General features: G+C 40.9%; 2 protein-coding genes across 2 annotated transcripts; both read right to left on the bottom strand.

The window, feature by feature from the left end:
- Nucleotides 1-2,150: 2,150 nt before the first annotated feature.
- LOC133012994 (calcitonin gene-related peptide 2) lies at nucleotides 2,151-4,228 on the bottom strand. Its single transcript, XM_061080361.1, has 4 exons — nucleotides 4,216-4,228; nucleotides 3,239-3,334; nucleotides 2,703-2,843; nucleotides 2,151-2,619 (listed from the first exon to the last, which is right to left on the bottom strand). Exons 2-4 carry the CDS (start codon nucleotides 3,316-3,318, stop codon nucleotides 2,445-2,447), a joined length of 396 nt encoding a protein of 131 aa, XP_060936344.1. The 5' UTR covers nucleotides 3,319-3,334; nucleotides 4,216-4,228; the 3' UTR covers nucleotides 2,151-2,444.
- Nucleotides 4,229-6,068: 1,840 nt separating this feature from the next.
- On the bottom strand, nucleotides 6,069-16,330 carry LOC133001893 (solute carrier organic anion transporter family member 1C1-like). Its single transcript, XM_061071606.1, has 16 exons — nucleotides 16,172-16,330; nucleotides 15,567-15,767; nucleotides 14,627-14,812; nucleotides 13,519-13,660; nucleotides 13,250-13,382; nucleotides 13,040-13,158; nucleotides 12,114-12,260; nucleotides 11,867-11,965; nucleotides 10,606-10,848; nucleotides 10,339-10,503; nucleotides 9,857-10,052; nucleotides 9,560-9,725; nucleotides 8,307-8,491; nucleotides 8,110-8,174; nucleotides 7,835-7,952; nucleotides 6,069-7,715 (listed from the first exon to the last, which is right to left on the bottom strand). The coding sequence occupies exons 3-16, from the start codon at nucleotides 14,717-14,719 to the stop codon at nucleotides 7,223-7,225; spliced, it is 2,364 nt and encodes a 787-aa protein (XP_060927589.1). The 5' UTR covers nucleotides 14,720-14,812; nucleotides 15,567-15,767; nucleotides 16,172-16,330; the 3' UTR covers nucleotides 6,069-7,222.
- Between the last annotated feature and the right edge of the window lie 180 nt (nucleotides 16,331-16,510).

The raw sequence follows: 16,510 nt of genomic DNA on the forward strand, positions 1-16,510 counted from the left end.
TGTCGGTTTGTCAGTGAGAGCAGGTTACAGTGCTCTGTTTTGAATTTAGCTGGCAGGGACGACCTTTTTGTCATTATTTAGATCACAACTGTACCTTAAATGTCAAAGATTAACGGGGTCATCCGGCCATGAATCAGACCCAAAATTCCATCAAAACATGCATCAGACATCATTACCGTGGTGATAAACAACTCGACACTGGATAACAGCTGAAGTACAGAGCCATTTGTTATTGTACATGAAATAATCGACAGATCTTGATCCCCCGTTCGCTGTCACGGCGTTGTTGCGCATAATGGCTGCATTGTTTTTGGATTCGTCAGCAAGAGCCGGCACTCGTTCTATTTTTGAAAAACCTTTTATGAAGGTTTTCAGCATGCATGGGAGTATTGATGTCAATGTCTGAGATGATCAGGTCACAGGTAATTAAAGTCAGGTTAATGGCGTGCGTCATACTTCCCCTCTTGATTTCCATAACATTACCGATTGACAGCAAGACAACACAAGAATACTGATCTGTAATCAAAATTTTGTCTCAAAAAGGAGGAAAAGGTGTTTTTGTAAATTAATCATATAGTTTTTTCTTTACTCTAATTGAAATCCGACCAAAGGACCCATTCAATTGTTACAACACATGTAACCAGGTGCTGGAAGAGGAAACTTCACATTCTCAACTTAACAGCTTCTGTTGTTGATCACATAGAATTAAACTTTACTACGTTTATGTGGGAGTAAAAGCTAAGGGTTTTAATGAACTGATGTAACATGTGAAATATAAAAAGAACCATAACTTTAAAAAGCATACTTCATCATAGAAAACAATTGAGGAAACTACAGTTTTCATAATGCAACATTGAGAAAAAGATAAGTGAAAAAAATCATAAAACAACAAAGAAGTATTGCTGATATCTGCTCTCCACCAACGGGGAGTTATCAGTTAATGATTCCGTGTGAACAACATCTAAACTTTCTTATTTCAGTCACAGTTTAACCACTTATACTGTAAGGTGCTGCAAGATAATATGATAAATACGTTACGTAACCTTAGTCTGTCTAATGATAACATGAATGCCCTGAAATCCTATTTTCTTAATCAGCCTCTTTTTAAGGTTGAAGGAAGCATTTACATGAACTTAACATAGTAACAGGATATACAGAGATAGATGTTTGATATTTTATAGCAAACTGTATTTGAAAGCCAATTCATTTCAACATTGAATTTCAAAACTATAGATTTTTGAACAGTTTCAGTTTAGCTCTGAAATAATTTAGGAAGTATTTTATACATTCACATACAAAATGTAAGAAAATGACATGAAGCCTCACCAGCAGCTGGTTAACTTAGCAAGTGAAAACAGGGGAAACAGCCAACCTGCTCCGATTGCTACAGAATCCTCCAACCAGCACTTCTTAAAAGCGTCATTTAAATGATTACATATCTTTGGTTCAGGACCTTGCACTTTGGGGGGCAGGTGCTCAAGTTAAAAAAAGTACACCCCTTTCATAACTATTTATAAAAGCTAGTCCAGTACCCATTCTAAACCTGCCTGTTTGGAATGGTCTGTTTGCGTGTCCTGTGGTAATAGTCACTTGTCATTAGCGAGTGTTCCTCAAACAGTTCTACAACATACTGTCACTTTTTTATTGTTTGTGTGCTGGATGTTGTGCCCAGAGCTTTTTATAGTAACAGTATATGGTGCAGAATAAAGTTATCTGGTTTATCTGCAGTTTTCTTGTTTTTTTTTTAAAATTTAATTACACCAAAATCAACACTGCATTTTTTCAAGCTATTTGCAATACACATGCAATATGTAAAACTGATTAGATGAACCGGTCAAATTAAACACAGTAGCGGATCTTTTAACCCCTTGAAACCCAGCTGGCTACTGGTGACCTCCGAGCAGAGCAAGGAAAAGTTAGCCTGGAGCTGATTAAAAAGGAAAAGATTTTTAACCGTTTTAATGAACATTTCCTTCAGGATTATTCTGATGGAACCCATCAAATAGATGCTCATAGCTCACAGCCCCTGCATGGAGCTGTCATGATAATCAATAATGTGGCTTGAAACAAATGAAGAGTTTTAAAAACATACTTTTTTCAAATTTTATTATCAAAAACACAGATTAATACATTTATTCAGCATGGCTTTACATCTGTTTCATTTTATTTATTGTTTTATTACTACTTTTATATTCACATCATGCCATAGTGGGATAACACACATAAATAACAGAGCCACAACGCAAAGAACTGACATTAACTTTGATCTGTCAAATTAAAGGCACTGTTTCTTAAAGTATAAAATAAACAAGAACATGGTGATGCTCATAATCATTACCATCATTTTCATCCTTAACACCATTCTCACAGCCGTTGTTACATAAGATGACTGGTTATATCACCAGAGCACTGGGAGTGCTAGTGTGAGGAGTCCACATTTGTTACTAGAGAGGCAGATAGCTGGGCGGCTGCAGTAGGTCCCTCTTGCCGTAAGTGGCAGATCCCACGTTGGTCGGGGCGTAGACGGTACCGATGGTGTTACTGGAGCGCACCAAGAAGTCTGCTAGCCTCTGGGTAACGCAGGTGGCTGTGTTGCACTTCCTCTTCTCTATGCGGTGGCTGGGAAAACACGAGAAACTGAGAGGTGACGTCAAGACAACATATTCATAGGTGATCATACAGATTTCTGTCCATGCTGTTACCTGTTCATAGCTGTGAGCCCCCTTCGTAGCCTCGCACCCATGAAGTCGAGGAATGGGTTAGACATTAGCCCCGGTGCTAACCAGCCTTCACCGTATGGGAGAGCACTTTCCTGCTCGCTGGATGAGCTGGGACTGAAGTACCTGAATCACACAGGGGAGAAGGGGCCAAAGCGTTTTACACTGATAACTGATGATACCCTCTTCAAAGATCCACTAGTCCTGAGAGCAAGAAGAAAAAGTGGCCACTTGGCTGCCCCCTGACATGAACATGAAGCACTCTCACAACTGGCTTCTATCTCCAGAGTTGCCCTGATGCTCTTCTCAGAGATGAACCTTTCTTATTGCACAATTTCCATGATATTCAGCTACTTGTCTGCAGGTTAACCTAAGGTTAAATATTGGTTTCCTTGCTGTCGAGACAATACGATTCAAGAAATAACTATCCCTACTGGTATCCAATCTGATATCATCAACAGTTTTACGTAATGAAACTTGCAAATACACATATTTTATACGTTGCAGTCATTGCAGTTTACCTGTGGCTTGGGGCAGTGGTGACACAGCGCAGCAACACAAGCAGCATGAGGACGAGCCCAGGCACCCTCAGGTGATACATAGTGAATGGTGTTAACCTGAATCAACACAGTAGATAGAATAAAATTAAGTATTTAGCTTCAGACACTTACTGGGCAAAACAGTAAATGCATTTGGTTTTAATTTGTCCTTTTTCATTTTTATCTCAATAGAAAGATATGACCAAAACAACAGCACAATAGAAACTTACTGTTCATATGTGCATAATATAAACATAGAGTTTCATTTATGAGAAAAATTATGAATATCAAGTCATCAATCTGAAAAAAAAGTGTTAAATATACAATATTTGTTTCTAATTTCAGTAATTAGTCATCCGCACACCCCTACCAGGCATTATTCAGCTTCAATTAATAGGCTATTTATTTTCAATTAATATTCTAGTCAATGAAATGTCAGAGGACAGTGAAAATAATTCTCAGACTCCCTGCAGACTGAAATTTATTTACTGATCTATTTACATAACAGGACAAAGAAAAGCAAATCCCACAGATATTTGTTCTATTCCATTGTGCTTCACTAATAATTTATTGCAATAAATCATAGTTCTTATTAACATTTTTATGTGTGCATCCTCAATACAAAAAAATGAAATAATAACAACATATTAAAACACAATAGAAATTAAGTAGAAATAACCCATATCACTTCTGCATCATTTTGTGCCCTTGATCCCTGTAATGCAGCCATAGTGTATGATCTTCAATTAAGAAAATACAAAAGTAACATTTATTTAAACACCAAAGTTGAGTCGTCAAGTTTGGCGGAATATAAAATCAGAAAGATACAAGACAACTATTGTCATTCAAACTAAAACCATTATCCATCTATAGCTCCCCTTCGGTTTAAATGTAACTCTCAGTCATGGATACTGTCCTGTGATAAAGATACTAAAGCCCTGAAGTGAAAGCATACTTACTTTCCGTTTTGTTGGCAGCAGATCCCGTCTGTCGGTGCAGCAGTGCAGGGTTTGTCCGACTGTCACACAAACCGACTCCAACAGTTATAGGCTCCCTGCTCAAACCACTTGTGACATCAGCTCCATCCAAATATAGCCTTGCATTTTCATTTACACCCAATGGAGAGGGGTGGGGGTGTAAGGAAATAACTGGAGAGTCTTATCTACTGTATGTCGCACACACCCTCTGCAATGTGGACTCGTAAATCAGTACACGCACACACAAAAAATTAAAACTTTGACGCTTACATAAATACACACACACACATTTTTGTTCGTCACCACCCTCATCATCGCCTTCGTCATCATTGTCATCAACATCCGTGATGGACCTGACCCGTCGTAAACCCACGCCCGGGAGAGGAGCACTGTCAAAGAGGAAAACTGTCTTCGTATTTACCTTGAGACACTTAATGAAGTTTGAGGTCGTCAAACTTCTGGCCTTGGTTCCTCCCGACGGGTTTTAATGGTGATGAATAATAAATCTGAGGATGAATTATTATCAATAATAAATGGTGTCTCATTAGTTTGCTGGGACACGTCACAAACAATTTAGAAAGTGCTAATTAATGAAGTGATGGTAAAACACGAGAGTTAACAAGCATGTGACCTGGGAATGTGACTAATTCAAAAGTGGATTAGCTAACACGTCTCTTTGCGATTGTTTCCTGAAAACTTGATTTCAAGTGTTGAATATTTCCCCCGTAACATTAATATAATAATTATATCGTGAAGCTGGATTTGTTCAACCAATCATGAATCAGTCTTTTATACTGTATTTATATAAATAACTAATTTAAGACAAGACTTATCCATCAGCTAACATGGAGGACGCAGGGTTTATGATCTATACTGTAACCAGCCACCAGGGGCTGGTCAAGATGCTTTGGCTTCACTTATGGGAAGATAATAGGTTGTTCGGGGCATTATCTGTTGTTTTCAGTTTGATGTGTAGCTAGAAATACCCTCTGTTATATGGTATATGATGTGTTCTCAACAGAAACTGGGACTTGGTTGGAGTGAAAAGAAGATGAACAGTTCATTGGATATATTCTATAGATGCAGTGGTAATAAGAAAGGTGCTCATAAAAATGTATTTACGGGAGAAGGCATGAGAAAAACACCACACGTAATTCAAATTGATGACTATGACTGTAGCTTTCATAACATCACAAGCCATGCTTCTTAATGTCGTGATGATTTGTGTCCATCGAGATCATCCCACTGGCTCACTGGGGGAAATGCCACCACAGGCTGCTGGTAAGTGCAGGTGGTTTTCACCACAGCTTTGAGCTAACAGATGCAGTGCAGTCCTAATGGATGTGTAACACCCCCAAAACCACCAAGGTCCAACCAACACCTCCCTGTGTTTCCTGGAAACTCCACAAGGACGTCTGCAGCAATTTAAAGCATCACACAACTATAACTTTTAAATATACACAGTCAAGGACACACTTAATACTCCAACATTTGCGAAGACCCCTATGGCTAAGACTCTTATTTGTCATTTTAAACCTGATTTCTACTGATGAACACTTAACAAACAATACTTAATATTTAATTGCAGTAATGCCGTAATTGCCAGTGCATAATATATAATAAACCCATTAAATATTTAACCTCATTGGATGTGATGAGGATCTTTAGATATGTTAATATGCAGAAATTTGGAATAACAAGGTGGACAAGGTGGAAAGAAAAAGGAAAAGAGAAATAATACAGTGGGTGATGTCAACGACTAGGCCGTCGTAGGCACGTACAGGACTCAAAAGTCTATTTCTGTAAGTTATAGTCAAGGGAAAATCAACCCTGTGTCACATGCCTTGATTTATTTTACTAATTGCAACGAAACAGATTTTGCATCACAGTTTAATTTGCTGCCTCGTGTCACAGAGATAAAACCATTTATACCACAGAGGATAAAGGATAAAGTCTGGTCTGAATGAGACTTCACGAGGAACAGCTCCTGCCCTATTGGTTTCATGCTCCTCCATTTACAATGGCAGCATTGCCTCTGTTTACATTCAGTGATGCTGAATTTCTGTTCCTCGAGCTTTGGACATAAGAGGGATCAAATGTTAGCAGTGATTTGATTAACAGACATGTGGTCAGTGTCTGTAAAGGGGATCGGTGCTTTGACCTGTAAATGACGGCTCATACTGAAAGCATCCACACCTGGAGGGTAACAGTGTTTGCACTTAACCAGAAATGTGTCCAAAGGGTCAAAAGCACAGTAACACACTGAGCTGAAAAAGTCTGTTCAGTACAGAGAGGCAATAGATTCCAGTCGTTAATGAAATGCATGGAAATGATAAACTCTTTGGTCAGAGATGCTGGTGGTGTGTTTCATTGTTTCATATTGTACTATTTTCCCTCCAGATTAACATATATAAAGTATTTTGAAAGCTTGTAAACGTTATGTGTATTCAGTAACAGAACTGGTTGGAAGAAAGCGATTCTCTATATAAACATCATTTTGAATGCCTCGTGCAACAAGTGAATTACATCGATTTTTAAAATTTGCACTTAAGTACATGACACTTGATATGAAGGAACTTGACAAAAATTATACATTCCATCTTATTTTGTTGTAATTTTACGATGAAGAGCTGAGCGTGAGTCTGACACTGCACGCCCACCTACAAATGCGACCTAGTAGCTTTCAATCACACGGTATCCAGGCCCCAATGCCGATTGTCCTATATTGTCTTCTCTAAACGGGATCATCTTTTACAAATTGATCATCACACTGTGTCGAAGAAGACTTGAAAGTAGAAAATGCGATCATAAAGTCCGTATGAAAATGTTTAATGACGTTACAAATCAAGTGAGACGTCATTTTCTCATCGACTTCTTTTTGCAACCAGTGGAGTTTGAGAGAATGCAGGTTTCAGGCACTTCCACGCCGGCTTTACTCTCTGAACCTTGAGTCTACGTCCATTTTCATATGCAGTTGATGGTGAACACTTTATCCTTGTGGTCCATCAGCTTCTTTGCCATGTTGTGTCTCGTCCTTGTCCTCTGCGCTCTCTTTATCCACCTGTATATTTGACTCAGAGGAGACCTCGTCTTTCTGCTCTCTCTCCTCCTCCTCGGACTGAGGCCCTAACATTGCTCCATTAGCAGGAGAAGGAGAGGGTTCTACTGTGGCCTCTGTCAGGCAGAGGGACTGTTGCTGTCCGCCATCTTTGGCAAGCTGCTCTGTTCTCTGAATGTCCCCTTCCTCTTCCAGCTCTGACGCCATCCTCACCAAAACTCTTGGGATGTGACTTTTGGGAGCGTTGAGCTGGTCCTCAGTGGCGCTCGATGAGGTCTTAAGTTCGATTTCCTTACCTTTCGATTGCTGTCTCTCTGTTTCCCGCTCTGGCTTTCGAAACTGTCTTCTGAGGAGGAGGATGACGGCGATGATGAATATGTATGAGGAGCCACTGAGACAAGTGATCAGACCCAGGAAGATGACCCTGAAAATACAGACAAAAGATGCACAGAGGGCGACACAGAAATAAATACGTGCTGCTGTGTAAGGTGGTGCTGATGGATAATTATGTTCTATTTCCACATTTCATCCAGTGACATATACCTGTACATGTTAGAGTCATAAATGCGGCAGGCTCCTCTGCCGCCGCACTTCTTGATCGACCACTTCAGGCACGTAGAATCAATCAGGGCCCCAAAATACATCGGTGCAGGAATTCCACCTAAAAGGTATCAGCCAGATGTGAACTCTTACTATTATTACCAAATAAATGAGATTCAGATCAGGATCTAACAGATCAAACTTAAACAAATCAAAATCAAATCAATAAAACTACTACTAAAGCTACTTTTCATGAAACGGGCAGTAATGAGGCTCACCAAGAGTCCTGGTTGCCAAGGTTTGAATACCCAGAGCAAGTGATTTGAGCTCTGGTGTGATGCATCTGTAAATAGAAAACAGCACCAGGTCACTCATATCAATCATCCTGCAAGATGCTGCCAATACCATCAAAAGAATGGTATATATGCAGATCTAAAATGGTTAGGAAGAATATTTCCGTCCGGGGTGCACAGACCGTATGATGACCATGTAGCCGGGTGTTGCTCCCAGAGAGTTGATGAAGGAGCTGATCACAGACACGGCCATGTAGGAGATGAAGCTACGGCTGCAGTCCTGGGCATGGGGACACCGACCCAGCTTCACCGATGTACTGCTGCCTGTTGGGAAGGAGGCGGACACGCAACTGCAGTTCTGAAAAACCTGGGAGAAAAAAAACAGAGATAAGTAAAGTAACATCCAGTTATACTGTAATTTCAAACTCCAGTCAGGCTGATATATATTTTTTCAGGGATTTCTTACGTTTTGCATAAAGAAATTCTAGGAACAACTAATTAGATCTCTAGATTGGCTATTTACACACTCACAAAGTAACACTGCATATTTTTGACCCAGATATTAGATGTATATATCTTGACTGTAATGTAAAGCAAGTTGATTCTCATAGGCTACAGTATTTGGATAAAAGGGTCACAGGATAACATTTTTTAAAATGGAGGAACAACAACAAGCAACAAATGTGATAAGGACTGTTTATTTGCTGTATGAAGACGAGAGAGCTGCAGCTGGGAGCTGTAATAGACGACCTTTGACCTTAGTTTATTTTGGTACACACAGTGAACCTAACGTGTGTTGCTGAACCCATTAGCTGCTGTTGTCAAACGTATATATGTTTCAGAGAATAATAGGAAAATAGCTTCCCCTTCATATGTGTACATATGAATATAGTATTATATTGATTTACATGATGTCAGCCCTTAAACAAATAAAAATGAATACAATGATTCGACTTTTATGTTATAAGGTATAATGGATTTTGTAAAAAAAAAAACTGAATTCAACTCCACATTTGGAACTGCACCAAAATTGGATGGATTATTTCCTGACCCAAACCACATCCTTTCCCCAAGTTCCATGGTAATCTGTCCAATAGTTTTTGCATAATTCTGCTAACAAACAAACAAACGCAAATGAAAACCTGACCTCCTTGGCGGCGGTCATTGACAGTGAAGGTAAACTGGATTTTTCCCTGAGAGAGAGAGCATAAATTAATTCTGAGATAAAATAATATATAACTGGTTACTTTATTTAGCTGACATGCAGGAAAAACCTGTCGAGTGAGTTTACTGCAGGTTGCTCAGGCTCAAATAAGTTTTGCATTATTTAAATTGTGAAACCTCAGTAGCCAAGTAACTCATCAAACCCAAATATCTCCAGCTTCTTGTCTGATAAAGGTGAACAGTGTACATTTGTGTGTTCTTGTAGCCCTACTGTGTTTTTGCCGTATCCACTGGAGCCGAGGCAGCCAGCCAAACACGGAGAGATGTAGGTGATGCCGCTGTCTGAGCACACGGGATCCCACTCCTCTGCCGAACACGAGCAGTCTCTGTTACACTCTGAGATGAGCATCTCTCTGTCGTGTGCGACACTCTGCGTCCTGTAGGGAAAATATCACCTATATTTTAGACTCAGAATGAAAATATCCAAACAAGATGGAGAAAATACACATTTACATTTATTCTTTTAAAGCTGAAGTCGTCTTTATCTTTCCACATGTTCATGTCTGACCCGTTGTATGAAATGGTGAGCCCAGCCACGGGAATGTTGTCGCACTTGGTGCCGAACTGCAGCAGCAGGAGGAGGTAGGCCATGAAGGAGGTGGCGAAGGAGAGCTGAGCCCCCGCCACCACGCTCAGTTTGTAGCGCTTCATCAGCAGCCCTCCCAAGAAGATCCCCAACGCCACCACGGGCAGGTTCAACACACCTGGAAGAGAAAGTCCAAGGGGTGTGGACACTGTTGATGCCTAGTTATAGACTTTCTTACAGAATATGTATAAATATATTTATCAATGTTTTTTTATGTATTTGAGCACTTTTCTCAATGGTTTTGGTGGCCTTGTCTTCTGTCTGTGTGTTTATAATTTTGTACTGTTTTGGATGGATGCCTTCTCTTTCTGTTGCTGCAAAAAAAATCTACCTATGGGTTCATATAAAGTAAGCTTAACCTAACCTTGTCTCTAACTGTGAGTTTGAAGTCGTTTTTATTTTACCTATGAGGAAGTTGGCTCTGGATGCAGACTGTCCGAATTGCTGCTCCATGTATTTGGCTTTGAAGGTGAAGAGGCCGATGAAGGAGTTGAACTTCAGGACGCTGCCACAAAGCAGCAAGAAGTAAGCAGGAGTTCCCAACAGGCGCTTCAGCGACGGAACAAACCCTGTGACAGGACATCATCCAGCAAAGTAAAACACCTAATCTGTATCGAGCAGGAAACTAAATGTCTACAGTGCCACAAAGAGGACGATTTTCTCCACTGTACCTTTGGCGATTTCGGTCAACTTGAGGTTGTGGTGGTTGTTGTTGTTACTGTTGTTGAGGGCGACGTCTGTCCCACCCGGGGTTGAGCTGGCCGGCGGGCCCTCGTCTCCCTCCTGCTCGGGCAGAGAGCGGGGCAGGAACCAGAAGGGGACGCTGGAGACCAGCAGGAGAGCAGAGGACACCATGAAGCCCATCCACCAGGCGCCCACCCAGCGGGCGTCTTGAGGAGTGATGGTCACACTGTCTATGAAGAACAAGCGTAAAATGTGTGTGCTTCAATTTTGATCTGCTACTTCCTTTGTGTGTAGTCAACATATTAGACACCAGAGTTTATCTGGAAGACAGTTCCTCACAGGGACAGTTAAAGACCTCCTCACCTGTTAATGTCAAACCTTTGGACTATGAGCAGCAGGGCTGGTCCAAATGAAGCAGAACCAAAGCTCCAGCCTTGGTCACAAGCTCAAAAAAATAAAAGTTCCAAAAACAACATTTTCTGAGAAGCTTTTAGAGTCCAACCCAAATTTGTACAGCAACTTTAACTGAACAGGCAAATGACCCTCCGACCACTAGTGCCTGCATATTTGTTTTGTATGTTAGCTTTTATAATAACAAGGTGGTTAAACATTTTACTTAAGCAAGAGTCGAATATGTTCACATATATCAATATTCAACCACATCAATATGGCTGAGTCTGGACGTTGGCAAATCTAATGGAGCCTGTCCACTCTGATTGGATCATTGAACCAAATCCCCTCTCGTTGTTTATAATCTTTAAACATTTTAAAAACAAGTAATATGTATGGGCATGTAACACATTGCATTGTAAAACTGTAGTGGAGAGGTGAGGTGAGATATTTGAGGATATTTGTGATGGAGTAAAAGTAAAAGGTCCCAAAAAGTATATACTGTACATAAGTAAAGTACAAATACATGAACAATGTTATGAAGTGCAGTGTAAGGTAAATGTATTAATTGTTTTTTTTATGTTAGAATACTAGATCAGACTAGATCAGACTTTAGAAGAGAGCATTGATGGATTAGCATGAAATCAAGATGCAATAAGCCCCCCCCCCCCCCGCTGTTATGCTGTATATAAAGATTGAAAGATTGATTAGATATTTGATGCTATGAAAAAGAGGTGAAACTTTATGATTGACAGCTAAGACCGACTCTCAATTGGTCAACACATTAGGGCAACATGGACGTGATGTAATGAATTTATGCTCTGTATACTTATTGCAAAAGCAACGCATTAAACTTACCCATATCAACATATCCAATGTCAACATACAGTCTGGCACAGTAGGAGCCCAGGAGGAAACCGAACATGGGGCCCAGGAGAGTAATGGTCTGGAGACATGCTGCAAAAACAATCACAAGATTAACATTTTGTATGAAGTTGAAGTGAGGGTAAGAGTCAACTGCATCTTCATTCAATTTAATTTCATCACTACATCTAGTGTTTCTTCAAATGCCACTGGAGACCCAGAAGCAGCCATAATGTCTCACCTATATAGAATGGAGAGTTTTCAGCTTTAGCAAAGTCATCGATGTAGGAGATGCCCAGAGGTGTGACCGGGGTTTCTCCTATGCCGCGCAGAGCGTTCCCCAGGAACACGTAGATCCACATGTGGGAGCCGGACTCCCTCACACAGGCTGCAAAGTCACACACCATACACATCAACTAGTGTGTGACACTAGTTCTAAACAAAAATAGATACATCAAACTTATAAAACCACTCTCTTGACTGTCCTTGTATTTCATTCAGAAAGAGGAAAATAATGTCCGCTACCTCACACTCTGAATAATAGGATTGGTTTTAGCTTTGCATACCACTGCATTGTTCTCCATGAATACATCTCATCTGAACAGCCTAGATCAATATATTGCATTCTCTGGTTGCATGATATGTCTTTTTTCTGTGAGAATAAGATCGAATTATGGCTCAACTATAGAAAGGCTAAAGATACATTTCATCTCAAGGAAACCAGAATTAATAAGATAAAAAAGTGGCATCTCAACATGGTGAAAAACACACGAATAGATGACTAAACTGGATCTGTTACCATTATTATCCCAGACGTCGGCACACACATTCTCAGCTCTTGCTCTGTTTGCTCCGCCGTCTGCATACAGAGTGATCATTGGCTCGGTTGAAAACTGCGTCTGACTTTTCCTATTACAAGGGCCACCATTTTCCAAAAGCAGCTCACCAACAAGGGGAGCTTTGGATTTGATATTTTCTGAAGCTGCTGCACGGGAGGCAAGTTGCTTTAAAGGTCAGACCGGGATCAGTGCATTCCAGGGCCGGTTGAGAGGAAGCCGGTGACTGAAGGGTTTTAACCCGGTTTTATGTTAAATTAGACTCTTTGTTTACGCCACCTCTTTGTGTTTATGTGTTTTACTAAGGTCACCATAGTTATTAGAGTCTCACCTTTCTTGTCCTCTAAAGAAGGTTCTACTAGAATTGCAGGTTCTTCCGGTGGACCCACACAGGCAGCGATGTTTACGCTGTCGTTCTGGAAAAGCTTTATGACCGTGTCATACTTGTAGCTGCAGAAGAAAAGGGTGCCACACTCAGACATTAAACATGTTTTTTTACAAAAGTTTTTAAAATCGAGTGTTGTTCTTTTTTGACATCTACCTGCCCATGAAGAAGTGGGTGAGGCCGGTGAGAAAGGCCCCCACTGCCATGAGCATACAGCCCATGGCAATGAGTCTGGGCCGATGCAGCTTGGCACCAAAATGGCTGACCACAGCGAGGAACAGCAGGTTGCCTGCGTCCAGAGGAAGGGAAACCCAAGAGAGCAAGTGGAGGAAGAGAAGCGTCATAGAAAATCTGCAGCTATAAAATATCCAGAACAGAAGTGAGGCCTGATCGGTGAGGATTAGAGTGAGAGTTGTAGACGGTACCCATCTCGAAACTGCCATCGATGAGTCCGATGTGCGTGCTGGAGAGGTCGAAGCGTCTCTCGATCTGAGTGATGGAGCTCTTCATGTAGGTCCCTGTAAGGGCCTTGGAGAAATAGGCGAAGGACAGCGCCACAATAAACAACTAGGAGACAAAAAGGAAGAAGGAGAATTAATAGATTTTTTTTTTTTAAATGCAACACACAATGGCATGGATCTAATCCTGAGCTCTGACTGTGGGTACGGATGTGATTACAAACCACCACAGGATATTCATCTAAACTTTGAAACTGCTCCACCTCCTCCACCCGCTGTGTGGGGGGGCACCCTGGAGGTTCTTTATTACGAAATTCATTCCCATCAGGGGTTACTGCAGTGCTCCTGCATGGTTTTCATGGACTGTATTTAATATATAATGTCTAATGGCTTTGATACTGCATATGTATGAATAGGAGAGCTCAAATAAATATTGCTCGGGTGTATTTGTTGTGGAGTGTCACTTTACACCCCGACATCTCCACACTGAAATAAACCTACGTAGAGAGAGAAAGTATAAATGTGTTTTGGATGCTCCATTAACTTGCGGGTGATGATGACTTCTGTGCTGTGCTGCAATCAGTCTGAGTCCAAGCTCACTGTCTGATACCGAAGTGTTCCCCACACTGTGATGTGTTGACCTGGAGTGGGATTTATAGATGGGCAACATTTTCCAAAACAACTTCAGATTGGCTCTTGGCTTGATTCTATCTACTTTTGGGGAAATAAACAGATTTTCTCTCCATCATCTATACCAGGGTCAAAGGGGGGGACTGGTGAAAGGTTGTCAGTCTGTAGAACGGGGCTGACACACACAACAAGTAACACCAACAGGGTATTAACAATCAATCAATTTACTTCTCTTGCATGTAAACTTTCAATCAAATCTGCTCAGTAGTTTTTGCATAATCATGCTCAGAGACACACAACAATGAAAACGTAACAACTGCACCACTGCACCGTCTCTTTAGCATCCGTGATGTTCATATCAGTAGAACGAACTTCAGCCCTTAAAGAAATGTAAGTGTTCATAACCAGGCCTGAGAGAAGGGTTGATTAGTCGCAGCTTCAGCACCTTGAGAGTGGAGATTCTGGGCCGTTTGCTGGTCGTCTCGTCTGGGACACAGAGAGCCTGCTGGGAGGTCATCTTGTCTATGTCCTCTTCCATCCTACTGTATGGTCGCACTGCACTGTACTGTACTGTAGTGCACTTTATTGTACTGTACTGCCGGTGTATGCGCAGGTATCAGCTCTCAGGCCACTGCAAGACAAGCGTGTACAGACAAAGATAGACAGCATTAATAGATCTGCTAAGATATAGGACAGATCTGAGGTTCCTGTACTGTATTTGATTATTTCTGCTTTATGTTACCTCATACTTCATGAGTAAGTATGAGCAATGAGTAACAGCAATGATTAATTTGACTTTAGATACTTGAAGTACAAGTTTTTATTTTCCCAGCTCAAACATGAATAGACGATATCTCTGCAACCACAGGGTCTACATGAATAATCTTGGTATAAGGTAACATGAGTTTTCTACAAATACATCACTACTAACATTTCATTCCGTAACAATAACAAAAAATATTGAACTCGAAATTATCCAAAACACTTAAACCTAATAACCCAAGTCAGAACATTAACCAATTACTAAAATAACATCTAAAACAGCTTTATTTAATTTAAACAATCCCATGAATCTTTGGGCACATATTGTCTAGTTCATGTTTATTCTTAAAGATTTATTGTATACCTTATGTCTTTAAGAATTAAGCTGGAGTGTAGAGTGGAACCATTTGATTGATAATTAACCCTTGTTAGGTATCACAGATTAAAACTTCAGACAAAGAAAAACAAGAATATGCGTCAAAATGGGTTAGGACTTAAATTCATCGACCGTTTCTCTGTTTGAACTGAAACATTTCATCAGGTGCCAACGTAAAAGGCAGAGTCTCTCACTTTGTAAAATCACACCTGAGGGGAAACAGAGGGCCGACAGTATGAGACAGTACCTGTGTGAACTCCACCAGTGTCCTCTCGTCACCGTGCTCTCAGCTCAGTAAACGTCAGGAGCTGCTTGTCGAGTCCATGTCACAGAGAAAACCTGATTCCAGTAACTTCATTTGTTCTGAGAGAAAGTTTTCAGCTCCTACAATATCAACAACCAGGTCTGTCCAGGTTACAGCTCCCACTCAGAGTCAGAGGCAAACATCCTGCCACCACAAGAAATAGAAAAGTCACGACTGCAAAGCCCCCGCTGAGGAAGTTTTTTTTAAGCACCTGCTGCATCTCCAGGCTCGGGGAGCTGGAGTCTCCCCTCTCCCTCTATTTCTCCCGTCTGGGTTTAGAGCTGTTCCTCGACTCCAGTGGGACAAAAGGCCTCACACATTTCTATTCTACACACATGCCAGCCAGGAGGGGCACAGCAACAAGAGAACAGCAGGGAGGGTAGAAGTGAAGAATGATTAATAATTCCTAACAAAGGCCTGTGGTATTTTTTTTTTCTCTCTCACAAGGTAAAATATAACTTCCTGTTGCTTTTACATAGGATTTAAAGAAAGGTTTTATTTTGATAAGTCAAGTGTCATGAATGTCCTATCCACCTCTCGTGCATCACCTGATTCTGGACTGGATGTGTTGGTCTAGTAACCCGTGGGGAGCGTTCAGGCAGCCAAGCAACAGGTCATGCAATCAAGCTTTGGCCCCCGCAAATTCCAAAGATTAAGATTTAGCGTCGTCACATTCCTGTACAGAAACAGCAAAGGACGTATTTACCACTTTCCCTCTGTGAGAAACTCAGTGCAGGTCTGTTGTGACTGGATGTGGTTCCAGGTACATCTAGAGACAGGTTTGTATCACAGCAGTTCACCATCACTTTGAAGTGACCTCATGTGATTTGTTTAAAACTCTACAAGACATATTTGCTGATTCTGACTGACTATAATAATAAACGTAT

This window comes from Limanda limanda, chromosome 1 (assembly GCF_963576545.1).
Source record: "Limanda limanda chromosome 1, fLimLim1.1, whole genome shotgun sequence".
In the NCBI taxonomy this organism is placed as follows: Eukaryota; Metazoa; Chordata; class Actinopteri; order Pleuronectiformes; family Pleuronectidae; genus Limanda; species Limanda limanda.

Excerpts from the sequence above, each read along its gene's own strand:
- LOC133012994 (XM_061080361.1), bottom strand. The coding sequence starts at position 3,318 with ATGTATCACCTGAGGGTGCCTGGGCTCGTCCTCATGCTGCTTGTGTTG. Across the intron at positions 2,844-3,238 it reads ACCACTGCCCCAAGCCACAG|GTACTTCAGTCCCAGCTCAT; the intron begins GTAAACTGCAAT and ends TGTGTGATTCAG. Across the intron at positions 2,620-2,702 it reads GGGCTCACAGCTATGAACAG|CCACCGCATAGAGAAGAGGA; the intron begins GTAACAGCATGG and ends GTGTTTTCCCAG.
- LOC133001893 (XM_061071606.1), bottom strand. The coding sequence starts at position 14,719 with ATGGAAGAGGACATAGACAAGATGACCTCCCAGCAGGCTCTCTGTGTC. Across the intron at positions 13,383-13,518 it reads CGATGGCAGTTTCGAGATGG|GCAACCTGCTGTTCCTCGCT; the intron begins GTACCGTCTACA and ends CTCTGGACGCAG. Across the intron at positions 13,159-13,249 it reads ACCCACTTCTTCATGGGCAG|CTACAAGTATGACACGGTCA; the intron begins GTAGATGTCAAA and ends TTTCTTCTGCAG.